We start from the raw sequence: 22,157 nt of genomic DNA, 5'->3' as shown, positions 1-22,157 counted from the left end.
ATGGATAGAACCCGAGGACAAATGGTGGAAGCAAAGCTATACAGACAAAATCTCACACAGAAGCATACACATACACACTCACAAAAAGAGGAAAAGGGGGAAAAAAATCATAAATGTTGCTCTCAAAGTCCACCTCCTCTATTTGGGATGACTCGTTGTCTATTCATGTATTCCACAGATGCAGGTACATCAAGTTGATTGTGGAGATTTAATCTGCTCCTTCTGAGGCTGCTGGGAGAGATTTCCCTTTCTCTTCTTTGTTCGCACAACTCCTGGGGTTCAGCTTTGTTTTGGCCCCGCCTCTGCGTGTAGGTCTCTGGAGGGCGTTTGTTCTTCGCTCAGATAGGACGGGGTTAAAGCAGCAGCTGATTCGGGGGCTCTGGCTCACTCAGGCCGGCGGGGAGGTAGGGGCGCGCAGTGCGGGCCGGGCCTGCGGCGGCAGAGGCCACCATGACGTTGCACCAGCCTGAGGCGCGCCGTGCGTTCTCCCAGGGAAGTTGTCCCTGGATCCCAGGACTCTGGCAGTGGCGGCTGCACAGGCTCCCCGGAAGGGGGTGTGGATAGTGACCTGTGCTCGCACACAGGCTTCTTGGTGGCGGCAGCAGCAGCCTTAGCGTCTCATGCCTGTCTCTGGGGTCCACACTTTTAGCCGCGGCTTGCGCCCGTCTCTGGAGCTCCTTTAAGCAGCGCGCTTAATCCCCTCTCCTCGCGCACCAGGAAACCAAGAGGGAAGAAAAAGTCTCTTGCCTCTTCAGCAGGTCCAGACTTTTCCCTGGACTCCCTCCCGGCTAGCCGTGGTGCACTAACCCCTTCAGGCTGTGCTCACGCCGCCAACCCCAGTCCTCTCCCGGCGCTCCGACCGAAGCCCGAGCTTCAACTCCCAGCCCCGCCCACCCCGGCGGGTGAGCAGACAAGCCTCTCGGGCTGGTGAGTGCCGGTCGGCACCTATCCTCTGTGTAGGAATCTCTCTGCTTTGCCCTCCGCACCCCTGTTGCTGCGCTCACCTCCGCGGCTCCGAAGCTTTCCCCCTCCGCCACCCGTAGTCTCTGCCCACGAAGGGGCTCCTCGTGTGTGTAAACCTTTCCTCCTTCACGGCTCCCTCCCACTGGTGCAGATCCCGTTCCTATCCTTTTGTCTCTGTTTTTTTCTTTTGCCCTACCCAGGTACGTGGGGAGTTTCTTGCCTTTTGGGAGGTCTGAGGTCTTCTGCCAGCATTCATTTGGTGTCTGTAGGAGTTGTTCCACGTGTAGATGTATTTCTGGTGTATCTGTGGGGAGGAAGGTAATCTCCGCGTCTTACTCTTCCACCATCTTCCCCTTGTCTCGCCTTAATTTTAATAAAATAGCCCCTTTGGGCTTCCCTGGTGGTGCAGTGTTTTGAGAGTCCGCCTGCCGATGCAGCGGACACGGATTCGTGCCCCGGTGCGGGAAGATCCCACATGCCGTGGAGCGGCTGGGCCCGTGAGCCATGGCCACTGAGCCTGCGCGTCCGGAGCCTGTGCTCTGCAACGAGAGAGGCCACAACAGTGAGAGGCCCGCGTACCGCAAAAAAAAAAAAAAAAAAAAAAAAGAATAAAATAGTCCCTTTGAATAATTTAAAGCATTTATTTTGGCTCTAGGTATCCTTCTGAATTTCCTGATAGACACTAATTCTTATGAAAATCTAACCAGATGGGAAAGGAAGAACATCATTTGTTACTTTTCCTTTGGTTCAATTTCAGTTATTTTAGATTCTGGGCTAATTTAACTCATTACTGAGTTATTTATTTGTATAATTTTGTTTCTTTTAACAAACATGGTTCTGTGACTTGAAACTCTGTCTCTTGGGATGTTTGCAGTTCATGGAGCATGGAGTACTTGGCAGCCTTGGGGTACATGCAGCATAAGTTGTGGGAAGGGTACCCAAACAAGAACAAGACTGTGCAATAACCCACCACCATCGTTTGATGGATCCTACTGTAATGGAGCAGAAACACAGATGCAAGTTTGCCATGAAAGACACTGTCCAGGTAAGATAAATACAATGTTTGTACCCTTAATAAAATAACATCTATCTCTGATCTAGGGAATATTTCAATAAGAATCATTGTCAATAAGAGTATCACTCAACCTATCGATGCCCAGCGTTTAACTTGGTCATTTTTAAGTAGTAACAGAGCATATACATTTTTCTTTAACCCAGTTGATGGCAAGTGGGCCACTTGGACCAGTTGGAGTACCTGCACTGTGTCCTGTGGAGGAGGCGCCAGACAACGAACAAGGGACTGCTCTGATCCTGTTCCCCAGTATGGAGGCAACAAGTGTGAAGGGAGTGATGTGCAGAGTGATTTTTGCAATAGTGACTCTTGTCCAAGTGAGTGTTGGAAATAGTGAGTCAGCATTATACTTTCTTAAGTTTCATTATGGACTCAAGTCCTTAAAGTTATAATATAGTCTGTTACTTCATTTGTCTTCCTCTGGTTTAGGATATCAAAATGTTGCATGGTTGCTGCTTTGTCTAATACCATAGATGCCACTGATTTATATGGGCAGGGGCTATGTCCTGTTTCACGTGCTCTACAGGACCAGCTGCAGAGGGCAGGGACTAGGGCACCCTTCCACGCTAACTGGTAATGATGTTGATTCTTTTATGGAGGCAGACAGGTGGCTCTCTGCCTTAATTTAGTCACCAAGCTAGAATTTTAGACCATAGCAGTATTTGAACTCACTGTATCCTGAATGTTATAGCTGGACTCCTCAGAGATCTTTTCTCATTCCTATCCTCCAGCTCCTAGAAAACTCTAACGCTCAGTAAATGTAGGTTAAATGGAATTGCACAGTCACTGGAATGTATTCTGTTTCTACTCAAACCAACAACCAAACCCCCTGCCTTTGGAATTTGCTTATTTATAGATTTGTGTGTTTCTTTTCAGTTCCTGGAGAGAGTCTTTCCATATTTTTTGGATGAATGTCATTCTTTAGCACTTCTCCAATGGTTCTGTGTTGTAGCTCATGGTAACTGGAGTCCTTGGAGTGGCTGGGGAATGTGCAGCCGGACGTGTAATGGGGGGCAGATGCGGCGATACCGCACATGTGATAACCCTCGTCCCTCCAATGGAGGAAGAGCTTGTGGGGGCCCAGACTCCCAGATCCAGAGATGCAACACTGACATATGTCCTGGTGAGCTTCCCGATTCCTGGCAGTAGAACAAGTAAAGCATTTCTTTAGTGCTCATTGTAGTAGCCCATCATTTCAGATCTTAAAATGGAAGTTGTATAGGCAGAGTTACCCTAGGTGTAGGTTTTAAAACCTATTTGTTAATATCGACCATTCTATTCTTGTTCATAGTGGATGGAAGTTGGGGAAACTGGCATAGTTGGAGCTGGTGTTCTACCTCTTGTGGAGGAGGTGAAAAGACTCGAAAACGACAGTGTAACAATCCAGTACCATCCAAAAGTGGTCGCCCCTGCCTAGGAGATGCTACTCAGGTATCCAGATGCAATATACAAGCATGCCCAGGTAAGCAACTAAGTTAGACTTTGGCAGGACCACATTTACAGACTTTCCACAAATTGAAGAAAGGTGTCACTCTGAGCCCTCAAATTACAAAATAGCACCAACTCTGAGAGGAATTAATGGGAAAAGTGCGCTTTTTTCCCCCTCGTTGGTGCAGCTCTACACCAAAGTTCATGCTGGATTTTAGTCTCTGATTGCCATCTTCCAGGCTCCCTTGTAAAAGGAAATAGTCTGCACAGCCGTATAGTAGTCCTGGGCTTGAGGGGTAAAGGGGCATGGAAGAGTGGGAAAGCCAGGCTGAGATTCCAAGCGGAAAAATGACGGTGGGGTAGAAACTGAATATCTAATAGAAATACACAATTGGAGGCTGTTCTTTCACAGATGGAAATACGGAGAACATGAGTGTAGACAGTAAAATAGGGCAAACTCAGCTCAAGAAAAAAGATTAGGGGAAGTTCAACTACCATAATTCAAGTCAGTCGTGAAATATGGCTAGATATTGTAAGTGATGCAAAAATTCAGAAGGAACAAAGTCAGAATTCTAGAACTCATGGACCTTAAAAAGAGTTTCTTGGAGGGCTTCCCTGGTGGCGCAGTGGTTGAGAGTCCGCCTGCCGATGTAGGGGACACGGCTTCGTGTCCCGGTCCGGGAAGACCCACATGCTGCAGAGCAGCTGGGCCCGTGAGCCATGGCCGCTGGGCCTGCGCATCCGGAGCCTGTGCTCCTCAACGGGAGAGGTCACAACACTGAGAGGCCCGCGTACTGCAAAAATAAAAGAGTTTATTGGAGTCCCAAGAAATGGTGGATAATACTAAGGGTACTTATCTCAAAGGATAGGCTTCCTAAGTGCTATAAGAAGACCAAAATGAATATTCTCGCATTGTTGAAATACTGAGATACCATTGGACTTTCCAAAGGTTTAAGGTTGCCTTAGAAATAAAATATCCCTGAAAATCAAGAAGGCCCATTTGGCAGAGTGAGAGAAAGGAATTACATGAAAAGGTTTATAGGATGTAGGCATGCTGAAAGGGCAAATATCTATCAGTCAGATGTAACCGTATCTTTTTTTTTTTTTTGGTATAAAAATACAGTGAAGTTTTTAACTGATATTGTATCCTGAAATCTTGCTGCATTTGTCAGTTTACTTTTTAGTGGATTCCATGGAATTGTTTATATATATAAGATCATGTCATCTTCAAATAGAGATAATTTTACTTCTTTTTCTTCCCAATGGATATGCCTTTTATTTGTTTTTCTTGCCTAATTGCCCTGGCTGGAAGGTCTCTTATAATGATGGATAGAGGTAATGAGAACAAATATCCTTATTTTTTCCTGATTAAGGAAGACAGCATCCTTTCTTTTACCATTAAGTATGATGTTAGATGTGGGTTTTTTCATAGATGTTCTTTCACATATGGAGGAAGTTCCTTTCAATTCATAGTTTGATGAATGATTTTATGATGAAAAGTGTTGATCTTGCCAAATGCTTTTTCTGTGTCTAATGAGGTGAGCATATGCTTTTCACTTATTAAATTCTGATATGATGTATTCCATTAATTAATTTTTAGATGTTGAACCAACCTTGCATTCATGGAATAAATCCCACTTAGTCATGGTGATATTTTTTTTTATATGTTGATGGATAGCAGTTGCTACAATTTTATTGAGGGTTTTTACACCAATATTTGTACGAGATATTGGTCTGTTGTTATCTTGTGATTTTCTTGGTTTTAGTATCAGAGTAATGCTGGCTTTATAAAAGGAGTTGGGAAGTGTCTTTTTTTTTTTAACATCTTTATTGGAGTACAACTGCTTTACAATGGTGTGTTACTTTCTGCTTTATAACAAAGTGAATCAGTTATACATATACATATGTTCCCATATCTCGTCCCTCTTGCGTCTCCCTCCCTCCCACCCTCCCTATCCCACCCCTGTAGGTGGTCACAAAGCACCAAGCTGATCTCCCTGTGCTCTGTGGCTGCTTCCCACTAGCTATCTATTTTACGTTTGGTAGTCTATATATGTCCATGCCACTCTCTCACTTTGTCACAGCTTACCCTTCCCCCTCCCCATATCCTCAAGTCCATGCTCTAGTAGGTCTGTGTCTTTACTCCCATCTAAACCCTAGGTACTTCATGACCTTTTTTTTTTTTTTAAGATTCCATACATATATGTGTGCATACGGTATTTGTTTTTCTCTTTCTGACTTCACTCCGTATGACAGACTCTAGGTCCAGCTACCGCACTACAAATAACTCAATTTCGTTTCATTTTATGGCTGAGTAATATTCCATTGTATATATACGCCACATCTTCTTTATCCATTCATCTGTTGATGGACACTTAGGTTGCTTCCATGTCCTGGTTATTGTAAATAGACCTGCAATGAACATTTTCGTACATGACTTTTTGAATTATGGTTTTCTCAGGGTATATGCCCAGTAGTGGGATTGCTGAGTCATATGGTAGTTCTACTTTTACTTTTTTAAGGAACCTCCATACTGTTCTCCACAGTAGCTATATCAATTTACATTCCCACCAACAGTGCAAGAGTGTTCCCTTTTCTCCACACCATCTCCAGCATTTATTGTTTGTAGATTTTTTGATGATGGCCACTCTGACTGGTGTGAGATGATATCTCATTGTAGTTTTGATTTCCATTTCTCTAATGATTAATGATGTTGAGCATTCTTTCATGTGTTTTTTGGCAGTCTGTATATCTTCTTTGGAGAAATGTCTATTTAGGTCTTCTGCCCATTTTTGGATTGGGTTGTTTGTTTTTTTGTTATTGAGCTGTATGAGCTGCTTGTAAACTTTGGAGAATAATCCTTTGTCAGTTGCTTCATTTGCAAATATTTTCTCCCATTCTGAGGGTTATCTTTTGGTCTTCTTTATGGTTTCCTTTGCTGAGCATAAGCTTTGAAGTTTCATTAGGTCCCATTTGTTTTTGTCTTTATTTCCATTTCTCTAGGAGGTGGGTCAAAAAGGATCTTGCTGTGATTTATGTCATAGAGCGTTCTGCCTATGTTTTCCTCTAAGAGTTTGAAAGTTTCTGGCCTTACATGTAGGTCTTTAATCCATTTTCAGTTTATTTTTGTGTATGGTGTTAGGGAGTGTTCTAATTTCATACTTTTACATGTACCTGTACATTTTTCCCAGCACCACTTATTGAAGAGGCTGTCTTGTCTGCACTATATATTCTTGCCTCCTTTATCAAAGATAAGGTGACCATATGTGCGTGGGTTTATCTGTGGGATTTCTATCCTGTTCCATTGATCTATAGTTCTGTTTTTGTGCCAGTACCATACTGTCTTGATTACTGTAGCTTTGTAGTATAGTTTGAAGTCTGGGAGCCTGATTCCTCCAGCTCCATTTTTCATTCTCAAGATTGCTTTGGCTTTTTGGGGTCTTTTTTGTTTCCATACAAATTGTGAAATTTTTTGTTCTAGCTCTGTGAAAAATGCCACTGGTAGTTTGATAGGGATTGCATTGAATCTGTAGATTGTTTTGGGTAGTAAGAGTCATTTTCACAATGTTGATTCTTCCAATCCAAGAACATGGTATATCTCTCCATCTATTTGTATCATCTTTAATTTCTTTCATCAGTGTCTTATAATTTTCTGCATACAGGTCTTTTGTCTCCTTCGGTAGGTTTATTCCTAGATATTTTATTTTTATGTTGCAGTGGTAAATGGGAGTGTTTTCTTGATTTCACTTTCAGATTTTTCATCATTAGTGTATAGGAATGCAAGAGATTTCTGTGCATTAATTTTGTGTCCCGCAACTTTACCAAATTCATTGATTAGCTCTAGTAGTTTTCTGGTAGCATCTTTAGGATTTTGTATGGAGAGTATCATGTCATCTGCAAACAGTGACAGCTTTATTTCTTCTTTTCCGAGATGGATTCCTTTTATTTCTTTTTCTTCTCTGCTTGCTGTGGCTAAAAGTTCCAAAACTATGTTGAATAAGAGTGGTGAGAGTGGGCAACCTTGCCTTGTTCCTGATCTTAATGGAAATGCTTTCAGTTTTTCACCATTGAGGACGATGTTGTCTGTGGGTTTGTCATATATGGCCTTTATTATGTTGAGGAAAGTTTCCCCTATGCCTACTTTCTGCAGTGTTTTTATCATAAGTGGGTGTTGAATTTTGTCGAAAGCTTTCTCTGCATCTATTGCGATGATCATATGGTTTTTCTCCTTCAATTTGTTAATATGGTGTATCACGTTGATTAGTGTATATTGAAGAATGCTTGCATTCCTGGAATAAACCCTACTTGATCATGGTGTATGATCCTTTTAATGTGCTGTTGGATTATGTTTGCTAGTATTTTGTTGAGGATTTTTGCATCTATGTTCATCAGTGATATTGGCCTGTAGTTTTCTTTCCTTGTGATATCTTTGTCTGGTTTTGGTATCAGGGTGATGGTGGCTTCGTAGAATGAATTTGGGAGTGTTCCTCCCTCTGCTATATTTTGGAAGAGTTTGAGAAGGATAGGTGTTAGCTCTTCTCTAAATGTTTGATAGAATTCACCTGTGAAGCCATCTGTCCTGGGCTTTTGTTTGTTGGAAGATTTTTAATCACAGTTTCAGTTTCAGTGCTTGTGATTGGTCTGTTCATATTTTCTGTTTCTTCCTGGTTCACTCTTGGTAGATTGTACATTTCTAAGAATTTGTCCATTTCTTCCAGGTTGTCCATTTTATTGGCATAGAGTTGCTTGTAGTAATCTCTCATGATCCTTTGTATTTCTGCAGTGTCAGTTGTTACTTCTTTTTCATTTTTAATTCTGTTGATCTGAGTCTTCTCCCTTTTTTTCTTGACGAGTCTGGTTAATGGTTTATCAATTTTGTTTAGCTTCTCAAAAAACCAGCTTTTAGTTTTATTGATCTTTGCTGTCGTTGTTTTCATTTCTTTTTCATTTATTTCTGATCTGATTTTTATGATTTCTTTCCTTCTGCTAACTTTGGGGTTTTTCTTTTCTTTCTCTAATTGGTTTAGCTGCAAGGTTAGGTTGTTTATTTGAGATGTTTCCTGTTTCTTATGGTAGGATTGTATTGCTATAAATTTCCCTCTTAGAACTGCTTTTGCTGCATCCCATAGGTTTTGGGTCGTCATGTCTCCATTGTCATTTGTTTCTAGGTATTTTTTATTTCCTCTATGATTTCTTCAGTGATCACTTCGTTATTAAGTAGTGTATTGTTCAGCCTCCATGTGTTTGTATTTTTTACAGATCTTTTCCTGTAATTGATATCTAATCTTATAGTGTTGTGGTCAGAAAAGATAGTTGATACAATTTCAATTTTCTTAAATTTACCAAGGCTTAATTTGTGACCCAAGATATGATCTGTCCTGGAGATAGTTCCATGAGCACTTGAAAAAAATGTGTATTCTGTTGTTTTGGATGGAATGTCCTATAAATATCAATTAAGTCCATCTTGTTTAATGAATCACTTAAAGCTTGTGTTTCCTTATTTATTTTCATTTTGGATAATCTGTCCATTGGTGAAAGTGGGGTGTTAATGTCCCGTACTATGAATGTGTTACTGTCGATCTCCCCTTTTATGGCTGTTAGTATTTGTCTTATGTATTGAGGTGCTCCTATGTTGGGTGCATAAATATTTACAATTGTTATGTCTTCTTGGTTCCATCCCTTGATCATTATGTAGTGTCCTTGTCTCTTGTAACAGTCTTTATTGTAAAGTCTATTTTGTCTGATATGAGAATTGCTACTCCAGCTTTCTTTTGATTTCCATTTGAATGGAATGTCTTTTTCCATTCCCTCACTTTCAGTCTGTATGTGTCCCTAGGTCTGAAGTGGGTCTCTTGTAGACAGCATATATACGGGTCTTGTTTTTGTATCCATTCAGCCAGTCTGTGTCTTTTGGTGGGAGCATTTAATCCATTTACATTGAAGGTAATTATTGATATGTATGTTCCTATTCCCATTTTCTAAATTGTTTTGGGTTTGTTATTGTAGGTCTTTTCCTTCTCTTGTGTTTCTTGCCTAGAGAAGTTCCTTTATCATTTGTTGTAAATCTACTTTGGTGGTGCTGAACTCTCTCAGCTTTTGCTTGTCTGTAACGGTTTTAATTTCTCCATCAAGTCTGAATGAGGTCCTTGCTGGGTACAGTAATCTTAGTTGTAGGTTTTTCCTCCTTCATCACTTTAAATATGTCCTGCCAGTCCCTTCTGGCTTGCAGAGTTTCTGCTGAAAGATCAGCGGTTAACCTTATGGGGATTCCCTTGTGTGTTATTTGTTGTTTTTCCCTTGCTGATTTTAATATGTTTTCTTTTTATTTAATATTTGACAGTTTGCCTAATATGTGTCTTAGCATGTTTCTCCTTGGATTTATCCTGTATGGGACTCTCTGTGCTTCCTGGACTTGATTAACTATTTCCTTTCCCATATTAGGGAAGTTTTCAACTGTAATCTCTTCAATTATTTTCTCTGTCCCTTTCTTTTTCTCTTCTTCTTCAGGGACCCCTATAATTCGAATATTGGTGCGTTTAATGTTGTCCCAGAGGTCTCTGAGACTGTCCTCAGTTCTTTTCATTCTTTTTTCTTTATTCTGCTCTGCAGTAGTTATTTCCACTATTTTATCTTCCAGGTCACTTATCCGTTCTTCTGCCTCAGTTATTCTGCTATTGATCCCTTCTAGAGTATTTTTCATTTCATTTATTGTGTTGTTCATCATTGTTTGTTTCATCTTTAGTTCTTCTAGGTCCTTGTTAAATGTTTCTTGCATTTTGTCTATTCTATTTCTAAGATTTTGGATCATCTTTACTATCATTATTCTGAATTCTTTTTCAGGTAGACTGCCTATTTCCTCTTCATTTGTTAGGTCTGGTGGGTTTTTACCTTGCTCCTTCATCTGCTGTGTGTTTTTCTGTCTTCTCATTTTGCTTATCTTACTGTGTTTGGGGTCTCCTTTTTGCAGGCTGCAGGTTCGTAGTTCCTGTTGATTTTGGTGTCTGTCGCCAGTGGCTAAGGTTGGTTCAGTGGGTTGTGTAGGCTTCCTGGTGGAGGGGACTAGTGCCTGTGTTCTGGTGGATGAGGCTGGATCTTGTCTTTCTGGTGGGCAGGTCCACGTCTGGTGGTGTGTTTTGGGGTGTCTGTGGCCTTATTATGATTTTAGGAAGCCTCTCTGCTAATGGAGGTTCCTCTGTGAGACTAGAGAGGCCATGCTCCTTAGTAATGATCCAGAGAACTAAGTAAATTAGTAATCCTTCTACCCTTCTCTCGCCCTGCTTAGAACTAAGGATAAGAACAAATGGAGCCGACCAGGTCCTGACTGGCCCTCCTGTGTACTTTCCTGCATCATCTTGCTGCATGTTTCCCATCACCCACTAAGCTCGCTACTCTTGGCTTCTCAGATGTGACAAGCCACCACCTCCCAAAAGGGTGACACATGCTGTTTCCTCTACAAGGAAAGCCCTTTTCCTGCCTTCCTTGACTTTGCTAAGACCTTAACTTTCTTCAGATCTTCGAACTATTTTTACCCCCTTCTCAGACTTCCCTGAGTAGTAGATATCCTATTCATTAAGATATACATTTCATTTTTACATTTATTTGTGGAATTCTAATTAATGTTTATCTCCCCTATTCAGACATAAGTGCTATGAAGGCAGGCTTCATGTCTTTTTTATTTTCTTTCTTACCATTCTATCCTCAGTACTTGATGAACAAATGAATATAATCCAGAACATGAAGGGTGAATCAATGTGAAAAAAATGTTTTCTCTCACTAGTAAAATAATGCAAATTAAAATGGTGAAACACTTTACTTATTGACTTTTCTCAGACTGAATACAATTGTATTTCTCCCCAGTATATAATACATGATAACAATATCTGAACCACCTAGCGATTGTTTTAAAATATATTCAATTAAAAGGCATTAAATAATGAATATTTTAAAATTTAACTGTTAGCCTCTTCCCAGTACGTTTCCCTCTCTTGTCAAAGCATGTACTCCTTAACCACCAGTTCTGTGTTAGTAACCAATAATTTTGTTGAACAATGGAAAGAAGGCATAAAATTACTGTAGAGTTACTTTTAAAAGATTGTATGATTGTTTTTCAACATAATTGTCTTGGTATGAATTTTGCAACAATGTTAAAAGTACAATATTCTTCTCAAATTTTTCTCAAGTTAAACATTTTCCAATATATTTGTAATATGAAGAGCTTGGTAAGCCCTTGATCTGAAACTCAAGACGAACAATAACCCTTAGATACTTCACATTTATGTTGACAGTGACCTGTCACAAGACTTTGGAGCTCTTTTGTTGGCGATCCCTCCTTTCCCCTCCATGTTCTCTTGAAGGAGGCAATAGATGAAAGAATATGTGTTTTGATGACAAGCAGATCTGTGTTTATATCCTCACTCTACTGCCTCTTAGCTGGGTAATCATGGGAAAAGTCACTTGATTTCTCTGAACTTTATTTTCCTAGTCTGCAAACTGTGGCTGTTTAAAACTACCTTATAGGATGTTTGCTAGAATTTAAAGAGTTAATGCATATTAAGTGCTTACTGTAGCACACATGACATGCTCAATAAACTCTCATTATTATCATTATTTCATCACCATCACCAAATACATACTTTATTTAGGCTTTGGGACTGGGTGCCGATTGAATTCTTTGGACTGTGAATTAATACTATGATGTACGTAGATTGGAAGGATCCTAGATTTATATGGGTTGATGAGTGTTACATGAGAGTAGAATGTTTTGAAATCTTATGTATTTCACTCTTAAATTCAGATGTCATATGATCTTTTAAATGTTTGAGAGAAGACTTGGAGCATCTTTGAATACTGGCTTTCTTTTCTCCCATGTAATGTTGATGAAATTGTTCCCTTATCCAAGAATGTTTTTTCTTCCCACAATAGGTGGGCCCCAGCGAGCCAGAGGAAGTGTTATTGGAAGTATTAATGATGTCGAATTTGGAATTGCTTTCCTTAACGCCACAGTAACAGATAGCCCAAACTCTGATACCAAAATAATACATGCCAGAATTACCAATGTACCTCGCAGTCTTGGTAAGTCTCTTTGCTTACAAAAGTTGTTAATAAGCCTCTTTTTAAAAACATATATTTTTCTTTTTCACCTATTATTAAAATTTCTAGAGGATGCTACTACTACATGATCAGTATAATAGTCCTTAGTTTTATCCCAGTGGTAAACACTTAAAGACACATGAGATACTGATATTTATTTTGTTGTTATTCAAGTTTATTTAGGATTCATCCTTTTGAATAACATGCTATGAATAATAATAATGGACTGTAAATATTTTGATATCTTATTTATCCCTTTTTCTCTAGGTCCAGCAATGAGAAAGATAATTTCCATTCTAAATCCCATTTATTGGACAACAGCAAAGGAAATAGGAGAAGCAGTCAATGGCTTTACCCTCACCAATGCGGTCTTCAAGAGAGAAACCCAAGTGGAATTTGCAACTGGTTAGTACCAGCTGAACTTATTATTCTATTACTATTTAAAAATATGATTGCTTTAAATGTTGATGGTTAAGAAAAATACATTATATGTTCCCACAGAGAATAATTTCAAAGTTTTGTTGCCATCTTAGCATAAATGATATAAAAGCAAGTTTATATTTTCCTATAAACTTTTACTGACGTGGGTCTATAAGAGGCCATGTGTTTTCAAGTAGTATAGTGATTTTTATAGTCTGAAAGCTTTTTTTTCATCATCTTTCCTGTATCTGTTCTCTTTAAATCCTTAGAAAGGGTTTTGAAGGCCAAACAGCAGGAAGATGAGCCATTGCTAATATTAATTAAAGGCTTTTGTCTATGAAACTGAGAGTCAATTAGGATATCTTATAGAGATTCTTTAATCAAAAAAATGGAAATGAAAACAAGCAAATCTAAACACTTTTCGCTTTATCCTTAGTCTTAATACTTATTAGCAATTCATGGCCCTTTCCAAGGGTCTACAGCTTTTTATAGACCTCCATTTCTAACATCTTTGAAGGTGGTCAGCTCAGCAGCAGTGATCTTTGAGAAAGAAGGGCTGAGGGAGGGCATAGCTTTAATAAGCCCAGAAGACATGTGGGTCTCTGTATGGCAATCCACTTACAAAGATGCCCCTTTGCTACTTCTTATTTTTCTTTAAGTATTTTTAAAATATTTATTTATTTGGCTGTGCCAGGTCTTAGTTGTGGCACATGGGACATCCCGCACGCGGCAATGAAGATCCCCTTTGCAACTTCTTAAAGCATCCGAAAGAACAAAGCCCTGGGGCCAGACTTGTGGCTATTGCCAGTCTGCCTGGTCAAGCTTTCTATCCCTTCTCACAGACAAGCGATCCATTTTTGTAGAACTGCCTTTCTCTTGCTTGTGAGTTAAAAGTGTGGAATCCTTCACCTAATCATAGGCTACATTTTTGCCACAAAAAAAGAGATTTTAGAATCAACTTAATTCAATCAACTTAAGTCTTTAATTTAGGGACGAAGTGCTAATTTAATTCTCTTATGATCTGTGTTTAATCAAGTTTGAAGTACAATAACAAAGCTGAACTGGTATATAAAGTAAATCCGCTCTGTGCTTACACAAACCATATATATATATATTACTATTGAAATGAACAAATTCTAATTCCTAGGAGAAATCTTGCGGATGACTCACATTGCGCGGGGCTTGGATTCCGATGGAGCTCTGCTGGTAGATATCGTTGTGAGTGGCTATGTCCTGCAGCTGCAGTCACCTGCTGAAGTCACTGTGAAGGTAAAATGCTAGGATAACTTGCCTTCGCTGTTTATTGGAGTAACAATAAGAGTAGGAGTAAAAGAGTGCAGAAAACTTGTGTAGTTCCCCTTGTTCATTTTGGGGAGTAAATGTCTAAACCACTGAAGTTAGGAATGGCTATCTGGTCTTTGTTTAAAAATCTTTACGGACAAGTCTTTATAAGCTCTTAGTAGTTTTATTACCCTGCTTATCAGGACCAAGATCACAGCTTTGTTGATTTAAGCCATTTGTTTAACTTTCTGTAGACAAAGAGAATACTAATTCTTGCATTAAAGTTTTTGTAGACCATCCTTAGAAGTATTCCAGAAATTAAAGAATGGTAACAATCATCCTTTCACATTTTTTTTTGACCTACAACTGAATCCCTTATTAAAGTATAACTTATGACACTAAAATTATGAAACTAAGGTATTTACAATTAAAAGGTTCAAATTTTAGTTCCTGAACACTACTGTACAATTACAGTTTTATTTAGAATTATATATTTTTATCCCCTAAGCCTTTTTTTTTTTTTTTAATCTCATTCTACATCTCATAGTACCCTCAAGAAAAAAAAATAGGATGAGCCATGCTAATCCTCAAATCTGTACTGTCTTTCTTAGGATTACACAGAGGACTACATTCAAACAGGTCCTGGGCAGCTGTATGCCTACTCAACCCGGCTGTTCACCGTTGATGGCATCAGCGTCCCATACACATGGAACCACACTGTTTTCTATGATGAGGCACAGGGAAGAATGCCTTTCTTGGTAGAAACACTTCATGCATCCTCTGTGGAATCTGACTACAACCAGTTAGAAGAGACATTGGGTTTTAAAATCCATGCTTCAATTTCCAAAGGTAATTTGGTTAAAGGAAAGTACAGCTCTTTAAGCTATGCAGTCCTTTCTAAATGGGTAAAAGAATCGCATTGATGCCATTCAAAATAAGGATATTAAGGTATAGACTGAACACGATAACATGTTTTTCATGTGTGTTGCCCATGTTTCGTAGGTGAAGTCCTGTGGTAAGGCCAATCCCATTGGCATTCTAGTACATTTAATTTACTAATAGGCATCTTCAGATGGCATAGTGGAGTTGTTACTGTTCTAGCCTATATACACAGAGAGGTTTAAAAATATATCCTCTGTCAACGATTTTTCTTTGGGCAATAAAGTCCATTTGTTCTTGTTCTGAATCTTATATTTGACAGAATTTTTTTAATTCCTGAAGCATGATGTAAAGGTGTATCTTAACCTAAACTAGCCAAAAAAAGTTTCCATATTTTAAAAGCAGCTTTTAAAACCCGGGAGGCAATCATTTCAGCTGTCATTTATTGTTCTTGGAAATTATAACTTTTGAACTGCTTTCCCTTGATCTCAGCAGTCTCCCTATGCTGTGTGGTGCTTTGATGTGTCTATACTCTGAGATTTTTTGATGTGTCTATACTCTGAGATTTCCTTTTCAGTTGTAAGAGGCAACACGACAATTAGCATTCCCTATCCTGCGGGGTTTTGATGCTAGGAGATACTTGCATGTGGTTATGTTATAGGCACTAACTGTTTGAATGACTTTAGCTTTGAACTTTAGGCTCCCATGAGACACTTCAAATGATTCAGAGTGGCCTGGTGAATGTATGTGTTTCGCTTTGTGCTGGCTTTCCTAAAATAGATGCAAGTAGATTTTAACCGTCATTCTGCTTATCATGCTCAGCACATACACTTAAAATTCATTTTCACTGTTTACTCTTGCTTTCATCAGTTGTGCATGTGCCTGTTTTCTTCTTCAGCATCTATCTGAACTGCTTCATCAAATTTAAGGTCATAGTAATGTAGGAGTATATTCACATTTTTTTTGAGCTAATCACAGATTCACGAAGCCTCATAGCCAGTAGAACCCGTAGCCCTACACCTACTCCAACCACATGTCACCACCACCTCATTTTACTATTGTCATGCATGTTAAGGTAACTTGGACTAAAGAAAAGAGCCACTGGAATGAAGAATTATGTTTTCTTTTCCCCAGTAATACTTACTTTTCAAAGTTAACCTCTGTTTCTACTTTTTCCAGTACTCCATATAATTTTTTAAAAGATAACTTAGCACAAGACTTTAGTTAAAAATGAATTTATATCATCTGGGACCAGAGACATTAAAGTGATTTTTGAAAAGTCATGTATACTTTCTACCCAGTCGTGCTTGAAAGTCTTTATGGTTTAAGACCTTCCTTGGGACTTGGGTCCCACAATAGAAGGAAACATTATAGGACATTTAAAACCCCTTACTATCCTTGGATGCTATAATTCTATGAATTACATCTGATGTAGGTGCCCATTTGTTGTTGATATTGTTCCTGTGAGTTGCAAGAATTGTGTACCTGCAATTTCTTTGACCACCAGGGAGCAAGCTTGCATTCTTAGTTGCTTGACCAGCATGTTCTTTCTCTTTGTTGGGTCTAGACTAAACCTATGGTTACAATGCAATTGGAATTGCAGAGAGCTTGAAGAAAGTTCAGATTTCTAGGTACAAAGATTTTAGTTTAGCTAGTCTAAGGTAGGGCCTTGGAGTCTGTATTTTTAACACAGCCCCTAAATGATTCTATTGTAAGCAGTCTTTACTCTGGCATTGGAAACTACTAGTCAAGACAATTCACAAATATAGAAATTTTTAAAAATTATATCTTTAAAATTAAATGATTCTATTGTAAGCGGTCTTTACTCTGGCATTTGGAAACTACTAGTCAAGACAATTCACAAATATAGAAATTTTTTTAAATTATATGAATTCATATCTTTAAAATTAAATTATTTTCAAAATATAGTTATAAAAAATATTTATAGTTTTACAAATTAATCAGAAGGAGATAAAAGAAATTTAACTACAAATAAAATTTTTAAAGCTTCCTCATGGGAGAAAAACAAAATATATAGTTTTTCTTTGTGTATATTTAAACTTATTTGCATTACATATTATGGACAACTATGATTACCCTTAATATATATAAGAACCTTAAAAATCAATAAGAAAAAGGCAAATACCCCAATAGAAAAATACATAATCTGTGAACAGGAAATTCACAAAGGAAGAAATAATAATGACAAAATAAATGTGAAAAACTGTACCTCATTAATAAGCAAAGAAATATAAATTGAAACAATGAGGTTCCGTTTTCCAGTTATCATTGTCAGAGATTAAAATATAGGCTAACCACTCAGTAGTGGAGAGGTATAGGAAACAAATACCCTCCTACACTGCCAGCAGAGATTGTAGATTTGACATTTCTGGAAAACAGTATGTATCAGTAGCCTCTCAAATGTTCACATCTTTTTAGTTATCTCATTCTAGGAGTCTGCCCTAAGAAAATCACAGAAATGGCCAAGAATAAATGTCCTGAAAGAGGTAAATATGTAAATGATGGCACAGATGTATGATAAACTCTTAAACTAAATATTCCTTCAAAAGTATTCTAATGATTGCTTATTTATTCATTTAAAAATAATTGAGTACCTACTGTATACCAGATACTGCTCTAGGTATTGAAAATATAGCTATAAACAAGTGACAAAGGAGAATGTACATGACATAACAATCATTGAAAAATAGTACACAATATGATCCAAACCTGGGTTGCCCACATCACAGTGATTGTAAGGAAACCTTTATACTGGTTAAAAACACAGATTCCCAGGCTTCTTCCTTGGCAATTCTGACTGGGGTAGGACCAGAGGGATCTATATTTTTAATAAGCTCTCCAAGAGATTTTACGATCAGTAAAGTTTGGCAACTGTTAGTCTGTAAAGGATCCTAACTTAATTTTTTGAAGTATATACTGATGGAAGTGACTGCAGGGAAAAGCACCAAAATCTTGGCAGTAGTTTGTTCCAAGTGACAAGGTTACAGGGAATTTTATACTTTTTAAAGTCTCTACAATTATACATTACTGTAACACAAACAAATATTTTGTATTGTCTCCCTACTATGTCAAAAAGTAAATCATAATATAATTCAAAATAACATGATTTAATTACAACAGAAAGAATAAATAAAAGGAAACTAGTTGATAACAAAATATTATGTATTTCAATATGAAAATCTTTAGACATTACTACACTGGAAGTTAAGAGAGAAGTATTTACATGGCTGAACCAATATTTAGAGGCCCAGTGTGATTTTTTTTTTAAAAAACATTGAGTAATTCTTGGTAATGTTCTGAATAAAACAATGTACAATCAACCACCCATTTATATGACAGCTGCATTTCTGGAAAGTTCATTGTATATTTTAATCACACAAAGAAACCGTTTAATATATGGAAGATGGTTCTAGCCTTAGATAATTACAAACAGCTTTCTCGCTTCCACGACAATTTTTCAGGGCAAGGGACACATCTTCATCTTGCATCGTTATCCCACACATTGCAATACTTAAAACCTTCCCCAGGGTCTTCTCCACTCCCTAAATTTAAATAGGCTTCCCTATTAAATCATGTCATTATAATGACAACCAAAGTCTCTCCCAAAAACCTTCCCAGATGCCACTCCATGGAAGATATCTCCCCATTTAGAACCAGAAATCTAAAGCTTCTATCAGATAATAATTTATGTTTACGTTACACATTTTTCCACAACTACGTCCCCAACACAGTGCTGTACACAACATACTGGCTGCATTAAGAAATGTTTGAATAGTAAATAAAAATGAAGCATGAATTATAATCACCACCTGAATTGTATTCTTGAGTTCAGTGGTTGAAAGTCCCACAGACTTGCATCTAAATCCTTGCTCCAGATTATATTAGCACTTTGACTTTAAGCAGTTTACATGTCCTCAGTCTCAGATTCTTCATCTGAAAATTGGTTATGATGGGAGTAGGGCAGTTCTGAGGTTTCATTCGAAATACAGCACATGAAGCTCACAGTACTGTATGACACTCAACAATCATTTAGCAACATGCTCCGGACGTTTCTATCCCATCCATCCTGTCCCCATTCCCTTGAAGGTGCAGGAAGGCTTGGATGCTCTCAGGGTCATGTTTACACTCAGGGTGGAAATGGATCATGAACCTCTCTGCTTTCGCTTCATGGTTTATAGCAATTTGATTGCCTAGAAATAGCAAGTAGGGCTCTAGCTTTCTAGTCAAGGAAATATTTTCATTGGAGCATGTTTCTTCCACCCTCCAAATATATAAATGTACAGAAGAGTTTTGAACAGTTTCATGTTCTCAGCAGGGCTTAAATAATATTGTAATTGAGACTCTCCAAAGTAGAATGAATCTGAAAAATTAATGAATGCCCAGACTCCCTCTATGAAGAGCACCTAAAACAATAGTAAAAATAAACAGTTTCATGCATTTAGAATTGAAGGAAAATCTAAGATAATTTCTAAGAGATTGAATATGAACTGAACATAAAATTTCCCTTGAGAGAAATCTGCTATACCTGTTATATCAATGATTGTCTTTTAAGGTATGTGTATGTGTGTGTGTGTGAGATTACTTTGTTAACTTGAAAAATGTTTCATTTAAGTTTTTGCATCTCAATAACGTTTGAAAAATATTTGCTAAACGGCTTAACACCAGTCAAAACAGAGTTACTTTCCAAGGAGATTCCCTAACCTATTTATTCTTGTTAATAGTTTTTTTTCTGACATCTAACTTAAATCTATTCTATTGCTATAATGATATGCCTGTTTCTTCTTGCTTTGACTACCAGGAAGGAAAACACTTGGTTACACCTAGGAGGACTTAGACCCAGATTCTTCACAGTACAAATGGAGGAGATCTACAAAAGGAGAGGGTTTCTTCACTAGAGTTTGTTTTTCACTGGCATAAGTTATTTTAAGTGGCTTCAAAATAGCAATCCTACTTCTAGAACAAACAGAATAAGTAAATGGCTGGAAGAATAGGACTTTGCCTGTGGTTATGCCTGGCATTCATATTGATTTGGATCCTTTTTCATTATCAAAGAGTAATTAATTTTCTTTTGATTAATGTAAACAACTTAAACAGAAAATCTGCTTCCAGTGGCTGGCTGCTTGCCAACAATCTCTGTATTATGATTCATTTAGTTCTTGGTTGAGAAACAGTAAAACTTTTCCATTCTGCTTGTTTTCACCTATTGCATTTGCTATGTCACGTGTTCCATCCTTGGCATATGTTCCCAGAGAAGATGGTCCTGGGGAGAAACAAGATGCTAATGTTCTAACAAGCCAGTTAATTTTGCTTTTCTCTCTATGGTAGGAGATCGCAGTAATCAGTGCCCCTCTGGGTTTGCCTTAGATTCAGTTGGACCCTTTTGTGCTGGTAAGTATGGAAATAAATTATTCATTTTTATTTTTTATTAAGCTGTTAATGCTACCATTTAATAGACATTTACTGTCATTTTGCTAGATATTTAAGAATCACAACAGTCCTATAAATGTCCCATTTTACAGGTGAAGAAATTGAGATGTGAAGAAGTTAACTGCCTAAGATCACTCAACTATCTAGTGGCAGAGCTAGATTTGAATTTAAGATAGATACAAAGCCCTTGCTCTTCCGATTAGTCCACAATCAAGTGTGTCAAGGATCATGGTCAAGTAAAGGGGTAGAGGGAACACAGGGACAAAACACTGGACTTCGTCTGGCCACCTGATTGCCATGAATGTGGAACAGCAGTATTTCATCTCTAAGTCACCTAACCTGAGAATTGCTTAATCGTAGGATAGGGCTGGATTGTGGGTGGAGGACTAATGACTAAAGCAGCCTTGTGCCATCCAAGTACCTGTGCAAGAGGGTCACGGATAAGTAAATAGCTAAGTAAATGACTTGAGGAGCTCAAGTTAGCATACGTAGTGCCTTGCTTTTTTTTTTTAATAAATTTATGTATTTATTTTTTTTATTTTTGGCTGCGTTGGGTCTTTGTTGCCGCACATGGGCTTTCACTAGTTGCAGCAAGTGGAGGCTACTCTTCGTTGCGGTGCGTGGGCTTCTCATTGTGGTGGCTTCTCTTGTTGTGGAGCACGGGCTCTAGGCATGTGGGCTTCAGTAGTTGTGGCACACGGGCTTAGTTGCTCTGCAGCATGTGGGATCTTTCTGGATCAGGGCTCAAACCCCTGTCCCCTGCACTGGCAGGCAGATTCTTAACCACTGAGCCACCAGGGAAGCCCCACAGTGCCTTTCTTTTTGCTGGTAGGCAATGTAATGTAGTATAGTGGTAAAAAGGTGGTCTTTAGAAACTACACTGCCCAGGTTCAGATCCCAGCTCTGCAAATAATGACCTATGTGACCTTGAGCAATTTACTTAACCTCTTCTGACCAGGTTCAAATCCCAGCTCTTCGAATAATAACCTATGTGACCTTGAGCAATTTACTTAACCTCTTTGTTCCTCAGTTTTATCATGCAAATGAAGATAGGAATAAAAATACTTAGCTCCTAGGAATGTTGAGGAATGAGTTAATGTAGGTAAAAAGCATTTAGATCACAATAAATTGTTATTATATCTTAGCTGTCATCATTGTTGTTTTAGAATTAATCTAACCATTTATTCACTCTCAGATAATTTGAGGACCCCAAATTAATTTTTATTTTGTGTTTCCATCCTGTGGCACTTAGAGCATTTCCTGTTACATTTGATTCATTCATTGGCCTCTATAAGCAACTCTTTTCACCAACTTTAATAACTCCTTGAAAGTAGGGCTTCTTCATACTGATTGGGTCTTTTTGTTTCTTCTTTCAGATGAAGATGAATGTGCAGCAGGGAATCCCTGCTCCCATATCTGTCACAATGCCATGGGAACTTATTATTGCTCCTGCCCAAAAGGCCTCACTATAGCTGTGGATGGAAGAACTTGTCAAGGTAGTCACAAAGCTAAGTCTAATCAACACATTTAAGCAGTGGACATGGCAGTCTCTGACCTAGGAAAAGCGTGGTAGACC

The 22,157-nt window shown here is 38.4% G+C and overlaps 1 protein-coding gene across 18 annotated transcripts in view; it reads left to right on the top strand.

The window, feature by feature from the left end:
• The window catches only part of HMCN1 (hemicentin 1), an 883,583-nt gene that overhangs the window by 810,192 nt on the left and 51,234 nt on the right, over positions 1-22,157 (top strand). For all 18 annotated transcript variants that reach the window (XM_079903114.1, XM_079903100.1, XM_079903116.1 and 15 more), the window contains 10 exons: positions 1,838-2,008; positions 2,182-2,352; positions 2,988-3,158; positions 3,327-3,497; positions 12,386-12,535; positions 12,821-12,958; positions 14,121-14,242; positions 14,866-15,103; positions 20,480-20,542; positions 21,958-22,077. In XM_079903114.1, coding sequence (XP_079759240.1) covers positions 1,838-2,008; positions 2,182-2,352; positions 2,988-3,158; positions 3,327-3,497; positions 12,386-12,535; positions 12,821-12,958; positions 14,121-14,242; positions 14,866-15,103; positions 20,480-20,542; positions 21,958-22,077 — 1,515 coding nt within the window. The remainder of the gene's footprint in view (positions 1-1,837; positions 2,009-2,181; positions 2,353-2,987; positions 3,159-3,326; positions 3,498-12,385; positions 12,536-12,820; positions 12,959-14,120; positions 14,243-14,865; positions 15,104-20,479; positions 20,543-21,957; positions 22,078-22,157) is intronic.

Source organism: Stenella coeruleoalba (genome assembly GCF_951394435.1).
Source record: "Stenella coeruleoalba genome assembly, chromosome: 1".
NCBI lineage: Eukaryota > Metazoa > Chordata > Mammalia > Artiodactyla > Delphinidae > Stenella > Stenella coeruleoalba.
This window is presented reverse-complemented; position numbering and strand designations above follow the sequence as displayed.